Raw genomic sequence first — 27,578 nt, forward strand, 5'->3', positions numbered from 1 at the left:
TCAATTACATCATATTTAATAATGAACATATTTGGAAATACATCCATCACAAAACTATAGTCTGTAAACGTCTTCTTGGCCAACCATCACTTCGCTATCAAGTTCAACAGATGTACATGACAAAATATGTTTAAAAAAAAAAAAAAACTTCCAATTCACAAATCTATTTCATACTGATAAGCACTCAAGCTGCCTCAGCTGAGACTAGCAAAATGGCCGATTCCAGCAGCCTTATCTCGCTCATAAAGATAGCGACTTGCAAGATACGCAACACTACAGCATTCAAGTCCCGGTAGCTACGAAATGGTCAACTATAAAAATATATAAGCGCTGGCACCGTCTTCTCTGCATTCACAGCCAAGGCAAAAAAATGTCTTAAAAAAGTTCACATCACAATAAATAAATTTGGCTCCATTGTATATTATCCCTCCACTGGAAAAGCGCTAGAGAGCACCAGGCCACTGCACCTTCCTCCCGGTCCAACACTCAATGTATCTGCAAGTAATGTGGAATACTGTAATTGAAGAGCAAAAAGTCCATTTTATAGAGATTGAACAGACGGCGTTGGTAGAAGCGGTTGATACCCTTGAAGAACTCTGCTGCCATCCCATCGGTGGTTCTTGTGGTTTTGGAAGAAGTCGGAAACTTAATGGAATCTCCTACACCCATCAGCTGCAGGAGGTAGTTGGCATCCTCTTCTAGAGTTTCGTATTTGCCCACGACGTCATACTGGACAATGCATGGGTGGCATAAGGAATGTACTCGCTCCCAGTGTTCATTGAATGGCTCTTCTCGTTGTGTTTGTGGGTCTACCAGGTAATATAGGAATTCCTCAAATGTGACATCATCTCCATGTTCAAGTGCTTCAAGAGAAGGGTCTCTGCGATGTCGCTCTATTATTTTGGTGCCGTATCGCTTGTGAAAGGCCGTATTGTACGTGCGAGTAAATTTGTTCCTGTAAGCAGAGACCAGCCTCTCAAAAGGCTCCCTTACAAAGATGAACTTGAGGTAATTCCGGAGCCGGTAATTGATCTCGGATGTGCTGAACTCTGAGAGGGTGCGAAGGTTACCTGGAACGTGGGCCTCATTGGCTGGAATGTGTATAGGGTCCTTATACTTGCCTTGGCCAGTGAGAACCATCATAACCCTTTTCCAGTTGGTGCATGCCACCTTCGGTACATAACAATACAGTAACCCATGCGTGTCATCCACAATCAAGTGTTTGAGGTCATCGGTAGTGAGGACACGGCGTTTCCTTGTGTAGGTCTTGCAGGCGCTGGCCAGCAGCTCCCGACGCATCTGGTGTTTAGCTTGGATTGATGAAGGCTCAAACTAGCGGTAAAGAGAGAAAAAAAATTGTCATAAAGACCAAAACAGATTAACAACCTCCCATCTTTAAAGGTCTTATCGTTTTATGGTGGGGCACCCCTACTATGAGGCAACCCAAGACTGCAGGACCTCAGAGAGGCATCGAGTCGCCACCCCAGCTGGTAATTATTTTTGACCCGACCATTAATGGCCTGTAAAAAATAACTTCCAGCTGCGAGCAAGCCAGACAGTAACCCGACAAGCAGTGCACTCACTGAGCTTTCATCCAGTGGTGGCAGCCGCTGACTCCTTCCCCCATTCCATGCAGATTCCAGGGGGGTCACAGCAGCTGCCAGCAGATCAGAGCTGCAGGTTGGGTGAATTCAAAGCTTGTTGGGTTGCTGCCAGGTTGGGAGACCAATAAGGGGGATACTATTACTATTGGGGCCACTATGAGGGAAACCTTTACCACTGGGACCACTATTACTATTGGCACCATTAAGGGGGTTACTTTTACTATTGGGGCCACTAGTGAGTGACACTCTTTCACCTCAGACAACTCTAAATAGTTCAAATATGTGTATTGGCACTTTCATTGTCCTTAAAATGAGTGGGGTTTTTCATGTGGGGGGAGAAAGGTTACCATTTCACAGTTTACCTCCGAAAGCATAAAAGGCTTGGGGCACCCCATGTCATTTCTGCTGGCAAATTCCCACTCTTGTCCTAAACTGCCTTAAAATAATCAGTCCTGAAACTCTTGTTTTTAAGAAAACAGATTGTTTATGTAAAAGAGTGAGCCGTTAATGACGTCTTTGCAGTAGAGGAGTAGGGCTTTGGCTAGGTAGAACGTGTACTTGTTCTGTTTCCAAGAACTATTAAGTACCCAACACCATGAGCAGACTCTGCCAAATCCCAGCTGTAAAGCCCCATCCTGAATCACAAACTAGCATGACTTAAAAACTTAAAGGGGCACTAACGTTTCAATTACTGGATCGTGCTAGTCTCATTATTTCTGTAATATACTTGCATTAAAAATAGTGTTGCTTTACTGCTGTAAATCACATTTGAAGTGGTTGCCACTAGGAGGTCTCCCTTCCAGTTCCTCTGCAATTCACTCTGTCCTTAGGTACAGAGCTTCTGTAGTAACAAGGATGTTTCCATAGCAACGGGGGATGGGGACATCTTCGCAGCAAGCTGCAAGTTACAAACCATTTGGCCAGGATGTCACAAATGCATACCCTATCCAATACTTCAGAGGGGTCGGGAAAATGGGGAGACATTGCAGATGACTTGGGAAATTTCCTGGGCACTGGAGCTCAGTACTTGCTTTATAAGTGGTCTCCATTCCTCTGCACGTTATGTGGCATCTTCACTGATCCTCCTCTTGGTTCAGTCTTCTCCCCTCTGGCGCACAAATCATGAGGAGGGAGAAGATAGGGCCTAAAGAGGAGGATTGAAGATGCGGTACAGCGTCCGGAGGAAAGGAAGCCACATCTAAAGCAAGTAGTTTGGTCCAGAGAGTGAGGGACTTGTGGGGCACAAAGACGGCACAATCACTTTGTGGGGGAGAGAGGAAGTTTTTACGGTGTTTGGTGCTTTGAGAAAGGTGAAGATGGCAGCAAAATGAGGAGTTACCAGGTAACCTCATTAACCTATCCAGGACCGCCAAACGACTATAAACGTTCTGAGGTCCTGAAGGGTGTATGGAGCAGGCACGGGAGTCGGAGCCACTGCATACCTGGCCGCTATCAGACATTTCTGACAGCCAGCAGTAACTGCCACGATCAGACTTTGCTCTTCTAGCAGCAGTTAACTGTTTTACATACTTTGGCCACAGCACATAAACAGACAGCAGGATATGGAAGGGAAACTCCTCCCCAGATACTATCGGCAACTCCCGCAGCACAATTGGAGGATGCCCAAGGGCTAGCATGGCAACTCTGAGCTTTCTGAAAGCTTCCACACATAGGATGCCCAACAAACATTAACAGTGAAGAGGCTTGAAAGGAAACATCAAAAAATCACTACATAATGCAATACTGAAGTGTTACACTATAAAAGTAGAATCAGTCAAATAATCGCAAGTTCAAATCCCCTGTGGGGACTAAATGAAACTTGTAATATTTTTTTTTTAACCATTAAAAAGTTTCCATATAGAAAAAAAAAAACATAATTTGGTATTACCGTGTACGTAAAAGTCCAAACTATTAAAATATCACAATGTGTATCCTGCAAATGCAGAATTGTGCTTTAAAAAAAAAAAAAAATTTCAGCTCCCAATAAAAAGTTATCAGAAGATGGTAATTAAAAAATGGTCATAAAACTACATCTCACATGCAAGGGCAAAAAAAAAAGTGTGATCTGCAAGGGGCATGACCAAAAAACCCACACCTATTTTTTGGCAGACTTCACGCGCTTCTCTCTTCTATTTCTCCAATGGCAGTTTCTAACAGTTGGCAAGTATGCTGTGAGAACATTGATTGCCAAGACTCCGCTATGTTAGAACCTCTCATGAGAGATGCCCTTAAAAAGTTGAAGAACCTATTGAGTGGTCAAGGTAAAGGGGCACCTACTCACCTGTTCACTATCGTACAAGGCTTGCAAGGGGTTTCGCCTTTGCTTTCCATTCCAGTGGCCCACCGAAAAATGATCCTCACCTTTAGGAGTTAAAGAAAAAAACATGTATAAGAATTTAACCAGTTAGATCTTCTAGGACACTGATGAGAGGAAGAAAGGAAAGTGCCAAAAACGCAGAGAATGTCCCTAAACGCCTGTCATTCACATAATGGTTTAATAGAGCTTCTGGCAGCTTACATGAATGCCGATAGTTTAGTTTACAGAGACAGAGGACGCAGTGACATTCCTAAGAAAATTTTACGAGCTACCAATGAAACGCCTGAGCTTCTTCAAAAATGTGACTCAAGGGATTCTCCAAATATTTAGTAGCATCTAATTCTAGTGAGCGCCGTGGGTTAGCTCATCACCTGGAGCCTCTCCAACAACCTCTTATACCCCCAGTTAAGTGACATCAATTGATCTCCGACATTTAGATATTCTCTGCCAGTGACCTAATGGGTAAAAAAACCAAAAAGTTACATAGAACTTTTTTTCTCTTGCATTGGTTTCTAGCCATATTTCTCCATCACTCTCTTCTCTCAAGACACGGATTGCACACAAAAATATTTTATGCTTTTAACCCTCCTCCACCCCCAAGCCTTCAAAAAAAATAAAATAAAAATTTCCTGTTCTAGAATTTTGAAATCTACCGGTCAACAGATTGTTCTTCGGCCATAGCAGATGTGCAATAATCACATCTGTCACCATAACCCAGTGTCCATGTGGGGGACGTCAGTTAGCCTTGCATGAGAGCATTTTGCTTTGAGCTCTCATCATCAGGATTTAATCTCAAAATAGAGGGGAGGGTGTGACGTCTGGAAAGTAATCTCCCCTGTCCCCCCTTAGGAATCCCAGATCACATCTGTTTTCCATTCTTTCGGCAAAGCAGAATAGAAAGAAATTAAAATAAGATATATATATATATATATATATATATATATATATATTTTAGACAAAACTGAAAAGCCTTGGTATGAGATGGCACCACAGCACTGAAAAATGATGACATCACGTATGTAGAAAGTGAATAGATCTTATTAGTTCAAGTAACAACGCTTCCAGATAGTAAAAGAAAAAGAGTTTGTTTCTAATCAATTAAAGACCTTTATATAAACTCCTCCTGTACACGGGCGATGTCCTGTACCAGAACTCAATCCAGCCAACATGAGACTGGCCCACCAGAGAACCCTCCATTGGGCTCGGGTCAGCTGCTATGAAGGCTGTAGAGTTGGGAGTGTAGCAAGTAGCCCCTTCTCATTCATCAGGCCCTGCTTCCAAAACCCTGTCTGATAGTACAATTAGCTTTACTCACTTAGGACTGACCGTACTGTGAGAGCGCAAGACAGGAGAGGAGTTGGGTAGCACATAGCAAGTGGCATCAGTCAGTTTTGTGTGAGTAAAGATACTTAAAATGTAAGGGGTGGAGGGGGCTCTAATTTTTGGGAGTCATTTTCTCTTCTCTCAAAAAAACCAAACAAACACATACAAAACCCAACACACTACTGTGGTTGATGTGCGGGTGGGTTGGCACAAAAGACCAGAAGATGGAAGTTGTAGGAATCCTTCTTTCGGTGCTGTAGTAGCAAACATGTTGGGGTTCACTCCTGGGTAGAAGGAGGTAATTACAGTTATGTTGCCACTACAGGCTATCAGACCGAGTCGCAACAGTTCCTGGTGAAGGTAGCTTTACAGTACTGGTGCATGGACCGGATCAGAGTCTTGATCTTCCTTCCAAGCCACTTGCTGCTTCATAGAATATCCAAAAGACTGTGTGTGCAGGTTCTCCTTCCAAACCAATCAATCTATTCAGGTTTGTAGTATGTTTCAATAATGCACACCTTGCGCCACTGTCTGTGCAGGTGAAGAGTCCAATGGGCTGGGCGGGTATGGGTGGAAGTGAGGACAGCAGCCGATAGGTCATGGGTAAAGTTGGGAAGCAGGTCCCTGCCAATAGCTGTCCAGATACGGAGCATAGAGCAGTGTTGTAAATGGGCAAACAGGACGCGACCACATCGTGCGTTTCTCAACATGTTTAATAGAAACAGCTATCAATCTCTCATTTGCTACATCACAAGATGGATAATTCAGGCCAGGCTCAAAGCGGTAGAACAAGCAGTAGGACCGGCAGCGACGCTCCGACAAGCGGATTCCGGTGCAGATTCCTTTTGTACTCGCTGCAGAAGGGGTGTCGTTCCCTCAGAAAGAATACAAAAAGTGCCTCGGGTTTACACCTGCCTTATTAACAATAAGCCCAAGTATGAGCTTTTACGTACTGAGTATGCACCACAAAATGAAGTGAAAAATATGAAAAAAAGAGGAAACACACTGAACATGCTGAAAAAAAGCCGAAATGCCATTTGCTAGGCTGATTACATCATCACACATCGGGATTAGCCATGTATATGAGGGAGGCAATCTGTACGATTGGCTTAAAGGGGTTGTCCCGAGGCAGCAAGTGGGTCTATACACTTCTGTATGGCCATAATAATGCACTTTGTAATGTACATTGTGCATTAATTATGAGCCATACAGAAGTTATAAAAAGTTTTTTACTTACCTGCTCCGTTGCTAGCGTCCTCGTTCCCATGGAGCCGACTAATTTTTGGCCTCCGATGGCCAAATTAGCCGCGCTTGCGCAGTCCGGGTCTTCAGCAGTCTTCTATGGAGCCGCTCGTGCCAGAGAGCGGCTCCGTGTAGCTCCGCCCCGTCACGTGCCGATTCCAGCCAATCAGGAGGCTGGAATCGGCAGTGGACCGCACAGAAGAGCTGCGGTCCACGAAGACGGAGGATCCCGGCGGCCATCTTCAGCGGTAAGTATTGAAGTCACCGGACCGCCGGGATTCAGGTAAGCGCTGTGCGGGTGGTTTTTTTAACCCCTGCATCGGGGTTGTCTCGCGCCGAACGGGGGGGGGGTTTAAAAAAAAAAAAAACCGTTTCGGCGCGGGACATCTCCTTTAAGGGACAGTCCTGAATCATTTGCATGCTGAGTGGTCAGTGAAGAGAAAGCCTCTTCTCTCACTGGTCAAATGGGAGAATCCCTCTCTCATGTTATAGGACAGCTGTCATTTAGGTGGGTGCGCCTCTAGTAACAGCAGACCCCTGAGGACGCCACTACGTTGGTGAAACATTGGGTGGGTTCTATGTTTCTTTTAGCTCAAAACACCTAGACCCTGGTGATACTATTTAGGCAGAGCCATTAGTCTGCAGCAATAACCTGCTTAATATCTTCTATAGCTACCAGCTATTTAGGAGAGCTCTATAAAGCATTGTATGATATATATTAGAGGTGGCTCAGCGCTCCCAGGTTTGCTGGGCAGGAGTTAGTATGTTTTAAACCCTATGCCTCTTAGCATTTTACAATAAAAGATTTCAATGAGAGTCTTCAACCAGAGAGTTTTTGGCCCTTTGGGCAATTTTGATATTCAATATTACTCCCTCAGCAAGGGCTCAGCTCAAGACAAAAGTCCGGTACAGAGCTCCTAAGTGGAACCTCAATAGCCAAGGTGTCAGGGACACTACGAACTTGAAGCCGCATTGAGTTACTCTTGTGACAAACTAGTCAATTCCCATTTCCAGAACCCACTTAACAGGAACGGTCCACACCAGTGCCACTGAATGCTCCCCCATTAAAGGCACAGTATACTTGAACAAAAGGGACAGTTATAGAAAACAAATAAGGACCTAATTAAAGTGACCTGGGGACACCTCCTCCACAGGCACCGTTCTAGGCGAATGCGCTGCAGGGCAAGGTTTGGACACTGGTGAGGAGAACCCCTGCATCAGGGTCACGGCCCAGACCAGCTCAAGCTGGGACTGCAGACAACTCCACCACAGGAAGGATAACTCGTATGAAAGTCCCTCATCTTATGCCTACTATAGGTACAGTTCCTGCTGACCCTGAACTTGTTAAAACATTGTTGGGCAGAGTTTTGGGGCTGTGGCAGGATGGGGAGTGTGCGCAGAGATAAGTCGTGGCTGGAAGAAGTCTTCACAGCGGTCTGGGCCGAACTAGAGAACGGAAAGTAAATAACTCTAATCAGAGATGTCACTTGACTGGATAATGCACTGTAATCACTTCTCTGTGTAGAACGGTTACCAGTATGTTTAGCTACTATGTTAGATGTACCAAACAGGGCTAAACTGCTGTATCTAGGCCTGCCACATTATACAACTTGTTTTATAGGAGTTCTATATACAGGGCCCTGGGAGTAGAAGACAAAACATACTACATCTGACTGGGAGTTGGATGGATCCTGGAGACCCTTCATTCTGTATAGATGGAAGCATAACATTTCCTGTGGTGGACCCAAGTAACCCAATCCGACACTGGTCTCTTTGAAGTATATACAAGCTGCAATATTGGACCGCCCAAGACCATGAGTGGTGCAGCTTCTCATGCGAGGTCTTCAAAATTAAACCTCACTAGGAAGCCCTTATCCAGCTTTTCTGGAATCCTGAATGGCAGCTTCAGCGATAGCAGAGCATTAAGTTAGAGTATTGAATTAGGAGACTCTTCGGGGAAGAGTGGGGAGCTACAGGTGACATTAAGTTTCATGCTTTGGCAGCGATCTGTAGTGAGTAGAGATGAGCGAACATGTCCGTTACGGACACATCCGCACCCGGACACCGGCTTTGCCGAACACTGCAGTGTTCGCGCGTAAGTGTCCGGGTGCCGCCGGGGGGCGGGGAGATGCGCGGCGGCGCGGGCAGCAGTAGCGGGGAACAGGGGGGAGCCCTCTCCCTCTCCCCCCCACTCCCCGCCGCACCCCCCCGCGCTGCCACGGCGGCCCCCGAACTTTTTCGCCCGAACACTGAAGTGTTCGCAAAGTTCGGTGTTCGGGCGAAAAAGGGGCGGAGCCGAACGTGTTCGCTCATCTCTAGTAGTGAGATCTTTCTGCTTGCTAAATGAGCCTGACAAGTGGATTTTGTTTCCATTGTAGTCACCACATTTTTAAAACATCAACAGATTTTCAGAGACGAACTAAATACAACATGTTCCGACGATGTATGGAAAGTATGACCTGTAGGTGTGCGGTTGCTAAAAAAGTTCTCATGTAGATTTCTTTTCCCTTTAATGCTTAAAACACAGCATTAGCCGAGAGGCGCGGGACCAACTCCAGACAACATAAAGGACCAAGGAGTCAGTCCGTTGTAGCAGACAACGGTAGACAGAGGCTGCAATGAGAATCTTCCATAGGAACACAGAGTACTGTGGGGAAATGGAAAAGTACTTGTACATGGAACAAGCAACTGGCCTGAACAGACAATATCACATGATAGGCATCGGTGGTCAAGTACTTTCAGTTGTCCAGTTAGTTAACCCCTTAACACTACAGGAAGTAAGTTTACCTTCTGGCTGGGAGGCACTTAATGCAACAGGACATTAATTTACGCCCTGTAGATTGTGTCAGCTCTTAATACCTTAAATGCCGCAATCGATGTACATGGCGGCAAGTAAAGGATTCACAGAAGGAGCACGCTCCCTCGGACGCAATCAGCACTCCACAATGTAATTGCAGAAGGCTGATACGTTGCCATGGCAATGGGACACCATACACGGGGCTGCAATGGCCTGTGATCGCTTATGTGAGAAATAATGCATTGCAGTACAGTCCAGAAGTACTACAATGCATGATCATAGCAATAAGAGTTTTTATGGGTCAAGTCCTCTACAGGGACATAAAATAAAAAAATAAAAAAAATCTCACATATTGTTTGGTATCATTATATCTGTAATGACCTGTACAATGAAATTGAGCACACTATACACAAAAAAAACTAAAGGCAAAATTATTATTTTGTTCATTCCCCCCCCCCAAAAAAAAAAAAAAAAAGCAAAAAAAAATGCAATAAAAGTGATAAAAAAGCTATATGTAACCCAATATATGTTGGCCACAAGGACTGCGCTTTCTTGCTCCCCAAACGGAGCAGGAAAGTGGAATCCCCAGCACAGATATGAAAGCACCTTAAGAGCCTAAGAGGACCCTCAGACTGTGAGAAACAAGAATCTTTATTCTGATGACACAAGATTGAACTTTTTGGCCTTAAGCACAACACAGGAGTGGCTTAGAGACAACTCCGAATGCCCTTGTGTAGCCCAGCCAAAGCCCTTAACCAATTAGAACATCTTTGGAGAGACCTGAAAATGGCCGTCCACAGACGGCCCTCATCCAACCTGACAGAGGGCAGAAGACGACTGGAATTTCTACCAAAGGTGCTTCAACTGTGCAAGTACAGGTTGTGAATACTTAGGTTACTGTAAAAATGGTAATTTTATTTATTTTTTTTAATTACAAAAAAAAAATAAAAAAATTCTACCATTCTGTTGTTACTTTGCAACTGGGGTTGTACTGATCCACCAGAGAATTCTCCAGCAGAACGCATGCAGAACAAAAGCTCAAATCACCCCATGGTCGGTCTAACGTTTCCAGTGCTCTACAATACCCGCACATACTCGCTGCCACCGCTAGTTTCTATCACAGGGAAGCTGGAACTTGGACTATGGATTATGAACACAATTTTTCGGAGTTATGGTTCATTTAAAAACGGACAAGGCTTGACTAATAAATTGAAAGTTTATTCTAAAAAGTCTAGCAATGCTAAATATGTATAAGTATACAGAAAAAGATGTTACAATAGAGATAAGGTTTACAGGCATACACAACAGACACCATTTTAAAATAAAAGAAGAAAATAAAGAAACAATACCAAATTTGGGATATTCGGGCCAAAGTTCTTGTTTGTGCAGAGTCACTGAAGCAATGAGAAAGCCTTACGCCGTAGTATATCTCTGTGAGCCACAGGTTCTTAAAGGTTTTCCCAGAACACACCGCCCCCTGCCCTCTCTGAGGTCATTCAGGGAGGGAGGGGTTGGGGTTGGGGGGGGGGGGGTAGAGCAGTAGTTACCTGGAAAAACTATAATTCCCCATTTTGGCTATATCTCCGCAAGAGATTCTCCAATTAGGAATATATGCCCGACACATTTTTGGTCATCTGTTCAGCGATATCAAGCATGACAAATAAATTATAACCAGGTACGCGGATATGCTATTTGGGGGTGTTCTGGGGCCCGCACCTCAATGTGTGTAGATGTGCTTTAATCATCTGGTCTGATATGAATTATATTTTTGGAATCGGGCGGGCTATGACCTTCACACAACTAATAATCCTTATTAAAAGATTTTCCCTTAATAAAAATCTTTGGAGCCAGGGAGTCTGTGGGAACCATTCGAGGTGTCAAACCTCCCTGGTAGGGAGCAATTAATATCCCCCTGTCCCTGGTTAATTTTATTGCCATCATGATCAAAGACTTCCCGAAGCCAAATGCATATCAGAGACCTCTTAGATGTGAGAGAGGAAAAGGAGATTAAAAATATGAGGAGTTCAGCTTTCCCAGTATCCTGAATGGCAGCTGGTTGATACTGCATCAATCCCTATACCACTCTGTGTATACCATAGCGCTATATCATACACATAATAGAAATAGTTTATGGATTAAGAAATAAAACTACATTATTAAAGGAAGTGCTAGAATTTTGATGCATTACTTCTGGAGTACCACAACTACCAGCAGTCCACTGGGTTTTACTTGTACTCTTGTGAATTGAACCAGTTGAATTGAATTAAGAAGAATGGGTGAGCTGACTTCGATTTGATATTTTGGAGCTTTCTTCACCTCCAAATCTTCATAATATGGCTAGCAGTCACCCTGAAGGCTCCAGTCTATGATTAGCTATAAACTTAGTTTTCAAAATCACGAGTAGAATCCATCAGCAGGTCCACATCTGGAGGAGACAAGACCTTCTTTAGATGTCTACCAAAGAGCAGAATCAATGAGATTGAAGACAGTTTGTAAAAAAAAAAAAAAAAAAAAAAAAAAAATTCAATATTATTTTTATTATTAGACGGCTTCTTACAGATCTGCTTTTGCACATACATTATATACAAATCACTCCACACCTCTATGGGAATTTGGTGGAAAGCAGCCTAGGTGAGTCAACACTGTAAGAAAAAAATGGTAATAAAATCCAATTTCATCATCTTCTATGTGTGTCCCAATACTTCTGTCAGCATAGTGTAATAAATGAGATGTCCCAGGACAATACAGTCTTTGATTGGCCAAAGTGTTCATTTAGGTTATAAATCATTGGATAAGAGAAGGGTGGAGGACAGATTCTGTGATTATGAACCACTGTGACAAGTCCATGGCTGCACCTAGGTCTGGCGTCAGCAGCAGGCATTCTCTTCTTCCGCTGGATCCACTTCTCCCCCTTTGGAGGAGGTGCCAACCCTCAGAAGTACTGAAAACTATCAGGCTAGACTGCAGAAAACAAACATCTATTAGCTTTCTCTGGAGCGAGAGTTCTGTCGACCTGCATAAATAATCATCGCCACCACTTGAGGGTGACATACAGAGGTTTAGCAGAGTAGAGACATCTTCAAGTGTTACCTTCATGCCACGCCTGGCATTACAGTGCTATAGCCAGAACATAATTGGGCTGCTGCTTGGCACACGGCAGGATGATGCTACCTAATAATTACAGTGGGAAACTATTTAAAGGAAAGTATCTCCACCTGGAAGATGCAGTAAGACTCGCTCTCCTCTTTTAGGAACATTGGTGTCATTCTTGTTCTGAGGAAATCTTTATAACGATGGCCATTGTGCAATAACATCCACGTTATGAAAATTCCCGAGCATCAGGGTTTTTTTGCTTAACCCTGTGGTTTGGCTTATTAATGGTCATTCTTTTGCCCAGTCATCTATCACAGGAAGTATTGAAATCATTGTTTAGGCAACACGGTAAAGAAACCAAGAGAAAAGAGCAGAGCTGATAGTCAAAAGGTTCAGTACCCAGCGGAACAATAGAGGGGTATACGTCATTAAAGAGGCGGTTTGGTCAAGGTTATCTTTAGCCACTATTACATAGAGCTCCCCATTTAGTGACTTTTGAGGAGCTGATACATTCATGTATTACGCAGACTGCCTATTGTCAATGAGCAATGTACACTGAACGGCTCTTTTATTAGGGCCCCTGGCTATCTCAAGATTGGTGTTTCCCATATGGAACTTATCCCCGTGACCCCGGAGTACAGCATAAAATCACATGACAAGTTTTCCATGGATCAGTTTCAGTGTAAATCTACATTAGATGGGAAAATCCAGCGATTTAAGAGACTTCCATCCTGATCATTGGTGCTAGACTAGCCGAGGCCAGGATTTATCTGCCAACCGCGTGGGGTTCTTGTAACGGTGTGAAGAGTATACAGAGAATGGCGTGATTGAGGACAAACATCCAACAAAAGTGGACGGAAACAGCTGTTACCAAAAGGGGTCAAAGGAGTATGTCAAGAATCGTTCTGACCAACAGGCACTGCAGAGTCAGCTGAATACAATTCTGGTGCTCCAACAAACGTGCCTGAATGCACAACTCAACCTTTCTTAGTGTGGATGGGCTACAACAGCAGACAACCAGTTCCAGCGCCATTGTGTCTAAGAGAAACAGAAAGGCAAGACTCCGGCGGGTAAAAAAGCACAAAACTTGTATCACTGACCTGTGCTAAACATCTCTTGGTCAGATGGATCCAGATTTCTGTTGCACTGTGCTGATAGGAAGGTCAGAATTTGGCACAAGCAGCATGAATCGATGACCCCTTCCTGTCAGTTGCTCAGAACATGTCAGCACCTCCATCTAATCTGCAGTGACTACAAGAAGCTTCCTGTCTGCAGGGGCAGATATTCCTGCAGAATGATTTCATCATCTAGTGGAATCTACACCATGATGAATTTGAGCAGTTCTGAAGGCCAAAGGAGATCCAATGCACTACTAATTGGGTGGGGGTGGGGGGGGGTCTGTTAAGACTCACTCCATCTTCAGCTGACCCAAAAAGAAAAAAAAAAAAAAGGAAAAATCAGCCATCGGTCCGTGTAACTAGATAATAGTTCATTTATGCCCCGCATGCTCCGCCTCCATTCAGTGAGCGATCATAAATGGATAGGTAATTCTCAGGAAGAGATCCTTGTTAGTCTAAGGCTCTATCCTGAGTGGAGGCACTGACTACAGAAAACTTACTATTATGCCCATTCTTCAAATTAGCGAAAGTGCCAGGTCTCTGTGTGCCATACGGGTTAGTGCCAAGGCCTGTTGGGAAGGGTCACTATATATAACCTGACAAACAAGGTTACAATAGTCTTCTGATTCTCCAGACGTTTTTGCAGATATTACGGCTCGCTCTCCATACTGTGGCCAGCACATCCCACTAAAACATCATAAAAGCGCTGTGGAAAATTACCAGCTGATATTTCTCCTGGGATCATAAATTCAGAATCCCCAGTTATCCTGAGGGCCGGATTTAGAGACACTCAATAGAGTCCTATCATCGGACAGCCACAGAAGGTTTACCGGACACATTATTATTCTAGTCTCCTGCCAACACTTTCCTTGCTGCATTTTAAGACTCTACAGACTTCAGTGGCGTGCCTTACTGCAATAATGTTGAGAATTATATTGAGTTCCGGTCTAATTTGCATTTAATAAAGTTACTGTATGTATATCCAGCTGTCCCAAACATGAAAAATGGCTATTATAAAGGGCCCCCATTCGTCATCAACTACTAGCTATCAACGAAACATGGATGGCATTACATCCGAACCCTCCCCCGCTCCTTTCTCTGGTATTACATTCATGAACCAAGTAGACCAGGATGAACATTCCTAGGAGTGAACTTGAATGGCAAACTGAATAATTGTAATAACGTCCCTGATGCATCTGTGGCTACAATGTAGGGTGAATCCATGATGTTGCACTATGCTGAAACAACATAACATTTGGGCAATTGCGCTTTTAATAAAGAGCTCAGAGGACTGAAGCATATAACGGGGTTTCTGGGTGTAAAGCACATAGCGGAGAGGGGGGCTCTGGACGGGTCTGCTGTTCCTCTATTCTCTGGTCGGTTTTTAGGCCAAGAACAGATTTGGAGGGCTTCAGTAAGAGAAGGAAGTGCAGGACCCAACGGGTGAGCAGCACCAACGCGCCCTCCAGGGATAGAAGAGGCAACCACAACGGACATGGCCCCATTGTTCTTGCTGACACACAGTTGAGTCATTGTATTAAAGGGGTTGTCCCGCGCCGAAACGTGGTTTTTTTTTTTCAATAGCCCCCTGTTCGGCGCGAGACAAACCCGATGCAGGGATAAAAAAAAAGGGGTAGTACTTACCCGAATTCCCGCGCTCCGGTGACTTCTTACTTACCTTGTGAAGATGGCCGCCGGGATCTTCACCCTCGGTGGACCGCAGGTCTTCTGTGCGGTCCATTGCCGATTCCAGCCTCCTGATTGGCTGGAATCGGCACACGTGACGGGGCGGAACTACGAGAAGCCGCTCTCTGGCACGAGCGGCCCCATTCAGAAGGGAGAAGACCGGACTGCGCAAGCGCGTCTAATCGGGCGATTAGACGCTGAAGATTAGACGGCACCATGGAGACGAGGACGCTAGCAACGGAACAGGTAAGTGAATAACTTCTGTATGGCTCATAATTAATGCACAATGTACATTACAAAGTGCATTAATATGGCCATACAGAAGTGTATAACCCCACTTTGTTTCGCGGGACAACCCCTTTAAGACCACCTTCATCTTTTGACGTCAGGAGCGAGTAACCCATGATAAGTGACGTGTGATGGGCTGGTATGGTGGGCATATAAGGTGTGCGATAGACTGTCTGCTCACATATCACTCATCATGGGTAAAGTAAATGATTTATCAAAGTTGCAAAAAGAGCAAATTATTGTTTTTCAGGCCAAAGGTGACAATATTTCTCAAACAGTGTATTTTGTGAACTGTTGCTGCTTGGGTAAAAGTCTATCATGAGCAGAGAAATGGAACCACTGGGAATAACTGAAGTGGAAACTGCGGCACACCACATGCCATTGATGCAAGAGGTGAACGTTGGCTACAAAAGGTGCAAGAGGGCCGACTGATATGAACCAGAAGGCTACCAGACGTGCAACTGTGGAATGTACAGCAGTCAGCATGGCTACCATCACCTTACCAAGTCACTCCCAGCCCATCTAGCTACTGTCAAGCGGCACACTGCAGATATTAGTTGGTGCTCGTAATCATGTGACATGACTCTGTCTAGTCCTTGCACAGACTAAAAGTGTTGTATGGCTGGATCAGCCAGAAGTTGTTAATCAACTGTTCAAGTTTACACAGCAAAGATATATGATGACTATTCTTACACAGAGTATGTCCCTGTAGCCCTCTGCCTCCCATAAGGTCCTGGGACCAGGTCAGGGGCACTAGCCCCAATATACCAGCATAAGAATGACTGGTGATCACAAAGACCCCCCTGATAGATAGGGAGCCACCCCAGCCAGCAATTGCCTCTTCAATAATGTACAGTCCATTTAGCAATGTAAAGTCTCTCCAGGAGAACCTAGTAGTCTCCCAATAACATGGCATCCCAGAATTCACAAGCGTAACTTCAGTCCAGATCTGCTCATCCTTCAGATACCATTACAATACAAGCTCCTAGAAAGTCGATGATCTAATGCCAGATACCTAATGTTCTCCATTTACACTCAGGCACTCTGCTCCAGTTTCTGGTGACCTGACCTTTCTCATTCAATATTAACCACATTCCCACACAAAATACCAGAGTCAGAAGTAAGATAAGAGGAAAGTGAAGGCTGGGATAGAGTTTACATACAACTCAACCAATGTTCTTTAAATGCCCCAGGAGAAGCTCAATTAACCTCCCAGTGCTGGTGCAGATATTTAGAGAAGAGAAGGGGCTTAGATTGCTTTCTTACGCCTCCTTCCCACGAACGGATTTTCGCCGCGTAATTCGCGGCAAAAATCCGCTGCGTTGCCCACAGCTATTAGGTTCTATTGAACCTAATAGCTCAGTGCTCACGGTGCGGAATCCCACCGCTGAATTGCGCACCGTGAAATCTCCCGTCCTCACCCGTGGCATGCTCTATTTGCCGCGGGTGTACGCGCTGACGGCTTCCATTGCAGTCAATGGAAGCCGTCCGTTCATGCTATCTCCCGCTGTAACACAGCGGAAGACAGCGTGAAAACGCTTTCCCGCCTACCGCCGCTGCGTCATATGACGCAGCCGGCGCGTCACGTGACGCGGCGGCGGTGGGCGGGGAAGCGTCATGCGGGAGCGAAAACGCCGGATCCGCTGATAAGTATGGGGTCTCTGGGGGGCACCGTGACGGGCTTCGCCGCAGAATATTCCGCGGCGGAGCCCGTCACGCTCGTGTGCAGCCGGCCTTAGGCTGGGAGGAAGCTTGCGGTACTAGTGCAGTATGTCTCCACTAGAAGTATGGGTGGAAACACAGGTTGGCCGGACTGAGTTACAGGGAACGCCCAGGTCACGGCCACAGCTGCAGATTGGCTGCTGCACACACACCTCCCCAGCCATCCCCCTGACAGCTTGCACATCTCCTCGCCGGCCTCCCATCTTAGCTTCCTCTGTAAGCCCTTTACACGCCGCAATCTACATAGATCGTGGCCTGTAAGGGGTTAACAGCGGGGGTAGCTGCTCCAATGCACCCCCACTGATGCAGCCAGTTGGCTGGCTATCAGTAACAGCCGGCTCCCGTTGCTGGAGCCAGTGAATCTTGGGGGTGATAGCAAAGCAGGACGCCTGTATCTGGCGTCCTGTTGCCATAACAACCCATCGGCCCTCCACGATTACATTGCGGGGATCTGATGACAAAGCAGAGGGAGCTCCCTCCCTCTGTGAAGCCTTTACCTGCTGATGCAGCAAGCGGACGGCTATCAGTAACAGCCGCGTCCCGCTGAGCTTTAGAGCTTTTGGGAAATGGGCTCAGCTGTAGCTAACGCCCGAGGCATTACCGCGCCTGGGCATTACCTGGAGCTGAGCCCACTTCTGGGGGAGACATACTACACTAGTATCGGAGCTTGCTACAGTAACCTCCCTCCTCTGCTCTGTAGCCTAGCAAACTTAGCTCCCTTCACCTAGGTTTCTACTCCAGTTCAAGATAAAGTTGAAGGACTCTTGTTTTATTTGCTACCAGCCTGTATTTTAAAGGGATTAAAGGGGTTGTCACAATTGAGACAACCCCGATGCAGGGGTTAAAAAAGAACACCGGACAGCGCTTACCTGAATCTCCGCGCTCCGGTGACTTCTTACTTACCCGGTGAAGATGGCCGCCGGCATCTTCTCCCTCCGTGAACCGCAGGGCTTCTGTGCGGTCCATTGCCGATTCCAGCCTCCTGATTGGCTGGAATCGGCACGTGACGGGGCGGAGCTACACGGAGCCCCATTGAGAAGATAAGAAGACCCGGACTGCGCAAGCGCGTCTAATTTGGCCATTAGACGGCGAAAATTAGACGGCAACCATGGAGACGAGGACGCCAGCAACGGAACAGGTAAGTGAATAACTTTTGATAACTTCTGTATGGCTCATAATTAATGCACAATGTACATTACAAAGTGCATTAATATGGCCATACAGAAGTGTATAGACCCACTTGCTGCCGCGGGACAACCCCTTTAACTCCCAAATCATTTATTACCCATTTACAGGATTAGTGATAAATGTATGATTGCTCAGGAGCTTACTGCATAGGGATCTCAAGAATGAAGCATCTCAAGTTCCTTGGGTGACAACTAGACAATTCAATTCTATGGAACCATTGGAGATTACCAAGTGCATTGCTTGGCTCTCAGTATAGACCACGAATGGAGTAGTGGTTGTACATACATATTGCCGCTTCATTCACTAAGATGACTTGGGGTGCACAGTTCTTGTGATCAATCTGCGCACCAAAGGTCAGACCCCCAGCGATCATACATTTATCCACCATCCTCTGGATAGAGGATAAATTGCTTCGAGTTAACACCTTTAAAGGGGTTTCACCACAATTGATTTTTAGGACCTATGTAATGGAAATATTTTTTGTGGCTATTTTGTAGCCATTAATCCTTGAAAATAGATAGATTAGATATCTGAACAGGCTTTAATACATAGACTAGGCCCTGCATTCTAATGACCTAACCCCAGACCTGTTCTACATGTTTATTGTGTGTAAGTAAAGGCCCATTTAGACAACGATTATCGCTCAAAAGAGGTCTTTTGAGCGATTATGGTTGTGTCAGTTAAGCACAAGATGACCACTCAAGCGTTGAGCGATCACCTTGCACTTCCAGTGGAGGATGCAGAGGACAAATCGGGGAGCCGCTTGTTCTCTGCATCCAGCTGTTCCCCGCTGGTAGTGCCCGGCTGTCATACAGCCGAGCGCTCCCAGTGGAGGATGCAGAAGACAAGCAGGGTGGCCCCGCTTGTCTTCTGCAGCCAGCTGTTTTCTGCACGGAGCGTCCGGCTATTATACAGCTGAGCGCTCCGAATAGGGTATGGAGAACGCAGCTGGACAGCTGTGTTCTTCATACCCAGCCTGTCATCAGGGAGCGGTATACAGCTGAAACAATAGTATCAACTGTATCTCGCTGTGAATCCCTGATAAGGCTCATTATTGTCTTTTAGCATGCTGAAAGACAATGATGAGCAATGGCTTAATGAATACTGCACAAGGTCAGTGCAGTTAGACACAACGATTATTCATTGTGTCTAAATGGGCCTTAAGAGAATGGTTTTGATGTTGGTTGTAACCACAAATGATACCAATCTGTCTGTATTCGTAGGAGACTGCCATATACATATCTATTGTCTGGGAGGTAGACCTTGTCTGAATAGATCTTATCACTCTACAGAAACTGGTTAATTCTAGAGTTTGATAACATCATTGATGCAAAGCTTGGAGCGTCAGCAGTTATAGTGATAGGAGACAAATTGTAATGCAGATCCAGAAGCATCTTGTACCTGTAATGAGAAGACGATCTCTCCATGAAACCTGTCTGCTCTTCACTGTGACTTCTCCAGTGAAAAGATGAACTCCAGGCAGATTTGTTTAAGGAAGGCTCCTATTAACGGATGCAGTTTGTATGTTGTAAGTATGTCCCTGTAAGTCTTTTGTATTGTAAAGTGTGTTTATGTCTTATCACTTGCTGTATGTATTTTACTTGTAGAGAATACATCTACGCAATATCACCTATTTTTATGTCACTTTTTTATTTTTATCATTTATTCATTTGTATTAATAAATTTTGTTGCATAAACCCACTTGTCCTTCTTTAAAGCCGTATCCAAACTTGTTGTTTTCCAAGTTGGCAAAACAGACCTATCTATGGGTTAGGTGATAAATCCGATCAGTGAGAGTCTGTGCAATAAATTGAATATGCCATTTAGCCCACAGGGCAAACACCATTTAAAAAAAAAAAAAAAAAATTTTTGTTAATTTCCCCTCAAAACAAAAAATACAGACACGCGCACACCATATGTACCCTGAAATTATACCAGTATAATCTACAGTTCGCTACGCAAAATAAACAAGCCCTCATACGGCCATTCAAGAGAGAAAAAGAAGGCTTTTGAAATGTGGGCATAGAAATCTTCCCCTCAAAATAATGGTTGCATTCTTAGGACCAAAATAATTGAAATCCCGAAGTGGTTAAGAACAGGTGGAAGATCTTGCAAACTAAATATGGTGTCGCCAAAGTGCAACAAATTACCCCACAGAGGTCTTGGTGTTTCTGGGTCCACATTGACCCCCAAGCTTTTCACACCTGCCGTATTCGTAGAGGGGGAGTGGGGTGATGTCTGCAGTGGGGTGGCACACTTGATTTTTTCAGAACAAAAATTCTCTACTTTTTATATGGACACATTGAAAAAAGTAAGACAACCCTCCCCCAATCTTTACAGGCTGTCCAGGAATTTACAGATGTTGGCAACGCTGATCTGCAGCAACTTTCACCCTTTTTGTACAGTTGGTAAATATCACACAGAATACTGACCAGTCTGAGTAAACATCTCCCTTCCGGACATTCCCTACTGCTGTAACCCTTTACTCCACAGCGCTGCCTGGTCGTTACCCGCAGGTCCCACCAGGAGTTATTAGTGATGGTAATAGGACAACCAAATAGGAGACCCACCATTGCATCTACCCCTACAGGGCGTAACTGTACACTCATGGGCAAGAGTTCATCTTGTGCCCCCCCCAAGCTACTTTGCATGGCTACATACATGGTTTAGCCCGAAATCCACATACACACATTATATATAATCAGACAGCATATCTATAAGAGAACCATTATAACATGACAGCTTAGCTACAGCGGCCCAGTTCTAAGAACATCTGTATAATGCATATAAAACAGTCAGATACCAGCTCTACTCAAAGATAGTGATTACAGTGCAATTACCTCCAGTGATCACAAGGGAGGGACATCTCTGATTGGGGTGGCCACCCTCTCTTTTCTTTGCCATCGGACCATAAAGATTTCTTAAAGCTATGACTCATCTCTGCACACTCTCCCATTCTGTTGCTAACCCCAATGCCACCCACATAAAAGTGCCCCACAAAGTAATACATCTCTCACACCGTAATAATTTCCTGATAGTGACCACCACAATAAATAAGAGCCTGCTTTGTGCCCCCACATAGTAATAGTTCCCATCTGTGCGCCCCACATAGTAATAGTACTCCCTACTGCTCACAAAGTAATAATGGTCCCTCTGTTTCCCTTGTAGGGGTTGTCAGAGTTAATTATTTTTCCATTTTTCCTCCCCATGTGTAAAAAATAAAAAATGCTAATCAAAAATACTCGCATCAGGTCTGAGATGACAGGCTGCAGCAGCCCATTTATGGGTTAACAAACTGATGCATCCACTCAAAAATATCAACGCTCGAATGCTATGATCTGCGATTGGCTGCAGTAGCCTGTGGCATTCTGTAGGCTGTCAATATAGTGTCATAGCTTTAAAGTTCACTAGGAACTTCTAAGCACCAGACATCAAAAGAAATGGAAGGAGCCGTTCTGTGTTCTGGCTGCATACCAGGCAACGTGAGTGCAGCTCTGCTGTGGCTTGATGGAACAGGAAGTGTCAGTGTTCACACAGTTTGGCTGGATTAGGAATGGGGAGGGGGAATTAGACAAACCCAGCAATGTTAATGGAAGCCTTTGGGCACCCTCCTTCCCCCTAATTTAAGGGCCCGGTCACAACTGTGACCCCTATTGCTACACCACTGTGCCATTTTTTAAAAGAAACTCTCTCAATATTGTTGTTGGTGAGGATTTCACGGTGCAGTCAATGTCACCTAGAGAATTTCTTTGGTTTCCCTCATGGGCATATCTGTAACCTGTTTTGACTCTCCTGGGGGTCTACCCCACTGCTGCCAACAGCACTATTGTGACTGTAAAGACAATAAGCACTTCAGTGGAACTCCATGGACCCCATTATAAGTTGAAGTCGTCTGTCAGGTGGCGCTGGTGTCTGTCGTGTGAAATCATGGGGGTCTTATGATACCAAGCCTCCCCAACTGCACACTAAAATGCTGGGATTTTGTAGCTATTTTTTTCTTTGTGCACAAAAGTGCAACAAAAAGCCCATAATATACAGTAGCCGTCCACAACACTTTCTTCCACTCACTTACAGTCCGACGCTCCGAGCGCCATCGCAGGCGCCACTGTGCAGTCACTGCTGTGATGCTGTGTGCAGCCGCTCATCCATGGTAACCCCTTCACATGCAGGCCCCTACGGATGGTTCTGGTGCTAATGGATGTTCCAACGGCCTGTGAGTTCTCCTGACGAGGGCAGGCGATGTGCGTGATGCCCTGACAGCTGGTACAAGGCTTCATTGTCCACGAGGTCTCCCTGAACGTGGCTGCACCGCACACACCAGATGGCTTCCATCTCCCAATAACATGGCCAACAGTGGACTCTGGAAGGTCCAAAAGTGCTGTGATGTCCCGTACTGATTGATTGGTGACATCCCACCACCAGACCCTCTTGTCAGCTCTACACCTGGGTTCATCTGATGGTTTCTGTACTAGGATATACCTGTGTGATCCTCTCTTAATACCTAATACCTTACTTTTGTCAACATAGAGTATAGAAGCTATAACTGAACATTCCTTGAAGACAGAATCAAGCAATGTGAATTTTATCAATCTCTGCATGTTGCTGCTTGCTGGAGCTTGTAGTTCAAGTCATAGTTCTGCTGTAAATAATTAGTCACTTCTGAGTCACATTCCTCAAGATCACATGTATCACTCTGACCGGATTGCTCCGGGATGGGATTTCAAGAAAAAAGTTCATAAAAATTGCAATTTTGCAAGCCCTGTACATTTGAACTCACTTTGCCCCAGAGACACTCAGAGCATGTCGAGACCACTACATGCAAATACTACTTAGGCCTATAGCAGCTGCTCTCACTGTAGATCCAGCGGCTGTGACCCTTTTATCAGTTAGTCTATTGCTCATCTTACATCCACCTCCAAGTTAAAGAGGTTCAGCCATGTGATGTCTACGGTCAGGTTTAACCCCTTAGTGACAATACACCTTTTTACAGACCTCAGTAAATGGCTTTAAACTCGTGCATATCCTTTTAAGGCGGTGGCTTGGCTGACTACTGACAGCCCGGCTCCTGCTCTAACTGGAGAAATCTCAGATCCTGGCAGTTTTACCCCTTACGTGACCAGTATATATGTGACGGGTATATCAGCCGCTCTTATAACACTCCAGTACTGCTATAACCTCCAAAAACATTGCATATGTGACAGATATCAACTGCTCTTATAAAGCTCCAGCACTGGTATAACCTCCGAAGACATCAGCCGCTGCTGATTTATGGTTAGTATCCCTTTAAGATTTTTGGCAGGGAGACTTCAAGGAGGAATTTTTTCTCCCCTTTAAACATTGTGCATAAATGTAATAAAAATTACAGTCGGTGACGGCGGTTCAGGGTGATGTCAGCTGTAAAATATTTCCATGTTCGTAGAAGCCCACCACCTCCAGGGGTCTAAAGTAGATTGCAAGGCCAGAGAAACCTCCACCATGCGGCCAGACATGGAGCATGTGTTGGGGGGGGCATGGAGGTGTTTATTTTGATCTGCCACATTGGCAGAGACTAAGGGAGGGGCGAACAAAACCTAAACAATTAACCCAGTCACTGCCAGTTAGAGTCGCTGCAGTCTATGGTATTTATAAAGTTTGGAGTGCAGAATGAATAAATATTTCCGTAAGCCATTCTACAGATGTAGCAGAGCCGAGTTTGTCAACTCTTGAATTCATGTACTGTAATAAATGCAATGCGGAAGATTTATGGGCTTTTTATACGGTGATTAGGCAAAAAACATTTCTTTACCAGGTCGCCGGGTAGTGTGAAGTTGCTGCCAGTGTAAAAAGGCAGGGGGAAGAGATGTGCTGCAAACTGATCAAACTCTATAAGGAGACAAACAATCCTACGAGCGACTGTTTGTCCCTTGTAGAACCAGAGTCTGTGTAAGGGCTCATGTTCACGACCGGGTTTTCACCGCATATTACACGTGTGTAATGGCAGCATGATACACAGTGAATGGAGCCAATGGACTTTCATTGATCCATGTGCATGTAGATACTGCATGTATATATGGACAAGAGATATATCACAGCATGTTCTATCTCTTTGCGTATGACGCAGCACAAGCCCTATACATTTGTATAGGTTGTGCATGAAAGACTTGTCCATACACAATACATTGAGTATGGGCAGCGTTTTCATACGCAATCCCGCTACGAAACAGAGCAGGGAAGAAAAAAAAAAAGTCACACTGCGCATGCGCAGTGCACTCGCAGCCATACGCCGTCTCTGACGGCATTTACAAGATGAGTAAAATGCTGCATTTTACCGATACGTTCGTGGACATGAGGCCTAAAGTTCCAGCAGATGATTGCCTATCTCGTTAATCAATACTTGCAAGCAGCAGCAGGTTACATGCAGTAATAGGACCTTTAGGCCTTACCCTCCATTTACACACACAGATAATCGCTGAAAATTTTGTCAGAAACTGACAGTTTTGAGCAATCATTTAGCATAGGTACTAATGGGTTAATCAGCCCATTAGTATCTAACTAGTTTCACTTGCATGCATTTAGAGAACAGCGGGCGTCTGTTCTCCAAATACATCCCTATTATTCTCCAGCTGGACAGCAGCTGAAAGAATGTTATCAGCACTGCTGCATAGAACTCAGTGTGAGGTCCCTCTTATCAGGGACAACGGATTTTAAGCTGAGCTGAAGTCAATGATGGACGAAAAGTGTACGGTAAGTGCAGATGGGCACACATTTACGCTTGTCGCTACAGAACGTATTTGCGCATTAACAAGTCCAAAGTCTTTTTTTTTTTGCAGTTCAAACTCTGTGCTATTGCGCTCGTAAAAAAAAAACAAAAGCCAAAAGATAGGTCGAAGATAAGTTAGAACCTATCTTTGATTGCGCATCTAAAACATACATGAGAGAGATAGGACAAGTACTATGTTTGCTGACGAGTGGTAATTCGGGAGAATGAAACCATTGAAGTCAATGGCTTAGTTTCGTCATGTGCTCGCAAAACGCTGTCTGTTTAAGCCCTTAATGGGACAGCATAAATACACAGGTATTTATGTATGAAGGCAGAAGTCTTGGTGGCTTTCTTGCGTTTTGCTTTTTTTTTTGACACGTGTAAAAAAATAAAATATAAATAATCACATTGAATACGCACGCCCAAAAAAAATTTAAAAAATAACACAATGCAAGAAGGACCAAGTATGCAGTAAATACGCACAGTTTCAGTCCATGAAAACGCTAAGTGTTTCACAGATGAAACTGCCTACGCCTATGTGAATGAGCCCTACAGTCCTGAACGATATTGGTTCTACAATGAGCTATGCCACATGACAAACTCAGTTGTGCTACATCACGACCACCCTCTGGGTGCAGACAGAATAGTAGAGGGACCAATCTACGCTATCTTCCCCATAAGGGTTAAAAGATGGGTAATGGGCATATGCTTTAACCCCACGAGGCGCAGAATCAACTTGCCGCCTAAGTGGAAACATAAAGAGACTTGCTGAGAGGTTCCATTCATTAAACTGCAAACTCAACACAGGAACATTCCTAAGTCGAGTCCTGGGAGGTGACGCACGAAGAAAGGGAATATTTCATACGCACAACACTGAGGGGGGCACTTATTTATAGGGTGCCTACAGGAGTTAACACTGTGCTTGCCATACAGTATCAAATTAATGTATATCAATGATTAAAGTCATTAGAAGAAGAGAAGTGTTACAAAGCCTCTCCTAATAGTCATAAGGACGACATACAGTTTGATTTGGGTCAAAGAGCTTGCAATCAGGAAGCTCTGAGGTGCCTGTATGTGTCATCCTTGCAAATCCTACGAAACTAACGCCACAAAAGCCATTGAAAAAGGCAAGTTAAAGTTTGCTGTAACTGTAGATTGTACACGAATAGACATAGAGTTTGCAAATTGTGGATCAAGAGAAGATCACGTCCCCCCTGATTGAAAGGGCTCTTTCTTTGAAAAGTTGCACATCTAGCGACCTCTAGAGTGCTGGATCCTGGGGAGGAGTTATTACCTGGGAGGTGCTGCTGCAGAACTAGGGGCCACAAGGTCCAGCCCCAAAAAGCTCTTGATTCTGCAGGGTGTTCGGGGGTCATTCTCTACATTTTTGCATCACTTTCTCCATGTACAATGTGATTACTGGATGCCATCACACTTGAGGTTGCCAATTTAATGGCATGGCCCTGGGGAGGTTGTTGCCACTTTGGAGTTTTTGTAGTTCCCTCAGTGTTGGAGGAAACAGTGAATAGCGCAGTGGTGAGGTACAGGCATCTCCTTGTCTATGCAGGTCTACTTCCTTCTGTACTTGGAAGATCACACTGATTTGGACAGTAACTCCAGTCATCCGTCTGGCTGCGATTCCGCCCTTTAGCTCCTCACCTTCTACTGTCCGGTAGGAGTGAATGGCGGCTGAGCACTCACATAACCTTTCCCATTCTTTTTATGTACATCAATCAATTTAGGCATCACTAAGAATCCTGGCAATGGACATATACATTTGTGTCCTGGGGGACATGATCTTCACTTGGTCCCGCTTTCTTAAAGGATAGGTCACTCTCCTTCTTTGTAGGTTAAGATTCTGGACCCACCGAGCTCACAGATAGCAACTGTAACTTGCTTGCAACTTTTCTTTCACCCCATAACTTTTTTTCTTGCATCTGTAGTACAGCGTATACCTACGGACTGCGGCTATAGAGCGATGGCTGCGATCGTGTCCAATATTCACGTGTAGCTGCATTCACAATGATGATAAGTAACAAAGAGCGGTTGCATCCAATACATTAGGAGAATTGATCTTTGGTCAACAGCACTAAATTGTGTAACGTTAGACGCAGCAATGGTCATTCTTAGTGCGAATAACCCTTCTGATCAACTACTGAGGGGTCTACGACCAAAGTTAGTTACTGCCCCCTAAGCTTGCATTTTAAGCTTGACAGCAAAGTATAAGTTCTGGATTGTGCATCCCTCCTCCCAGACCCTCCATTTCCAACCTTCCCGGAGGCGCTGTCCTCACTTACCTGAGCTCAGGCCGCTCTGGAAGTAGAAGATGATCAGTATGAAGGATCCTAGACAGGTAGCCAGGACCATCACTTTGCCTCTCCTCATGCTGCACAGGGGTCCAGCCCTGGGTGCTCATTGCCTGCAAAGTGAGCACAGATCCAGGCAGCCCCTGCACAGCCAG

The 27,578-nt window shown here is 44.9% G+C and overlaps 1 protein-coding gene across 2 annotated transcripts; it reads right to left on the reverse strand.

Moving 5' to 3' along the window:
* CHST13 (carbohydrate sulfotransferase 13) lies at window positions 1–27,578 on the reverse strand. Of its 2 annotated transcripts, none has more exons than XM_066597030.1 (3): window positions 27,415–27,578; window positions 3,886–3,965; window positions 1–1,332 (listed from the first exon to the last, which is right to left on the reverse strand). In XM_066597030.1, the coding sequence occupies exons 1-3, from the start codon at window positions 27,500–27,502 to the stop codon at window positions 487–489; spliced, it is 1,014 nt and encodes a 337-aa protein (XP_066453127.1). In that variant the 5' UTR covers window positions 27,503–27,578; the 3' UTR covers window positions 1–486. The 2 variants fall into 2 exon arrangements, with proteins under 2 accessions (XP_066453127.1, XP_066453128.1); XM_066597031.1 differs by lacking the exon at window positions 27,415–27,578 and adding an exon at window positions 10,633–10,721.

The sequence above is a fragment of the Eleutherodactylus coqui genome, chromosome 3, assembly GCF_035609145.1.
Source record: "Eleutherodactylus coqui strain aEleCoq1 chromosome 3, aEleCoq1.hap1, whole genome shotgun sequence".
Lineage (NCBI taxonomy): Eukaryota > Metazoa > Chordata > Amphibia > Anura > Eleutherodactylidae > Eleutherodactylus > Eleutherodactylus coqui.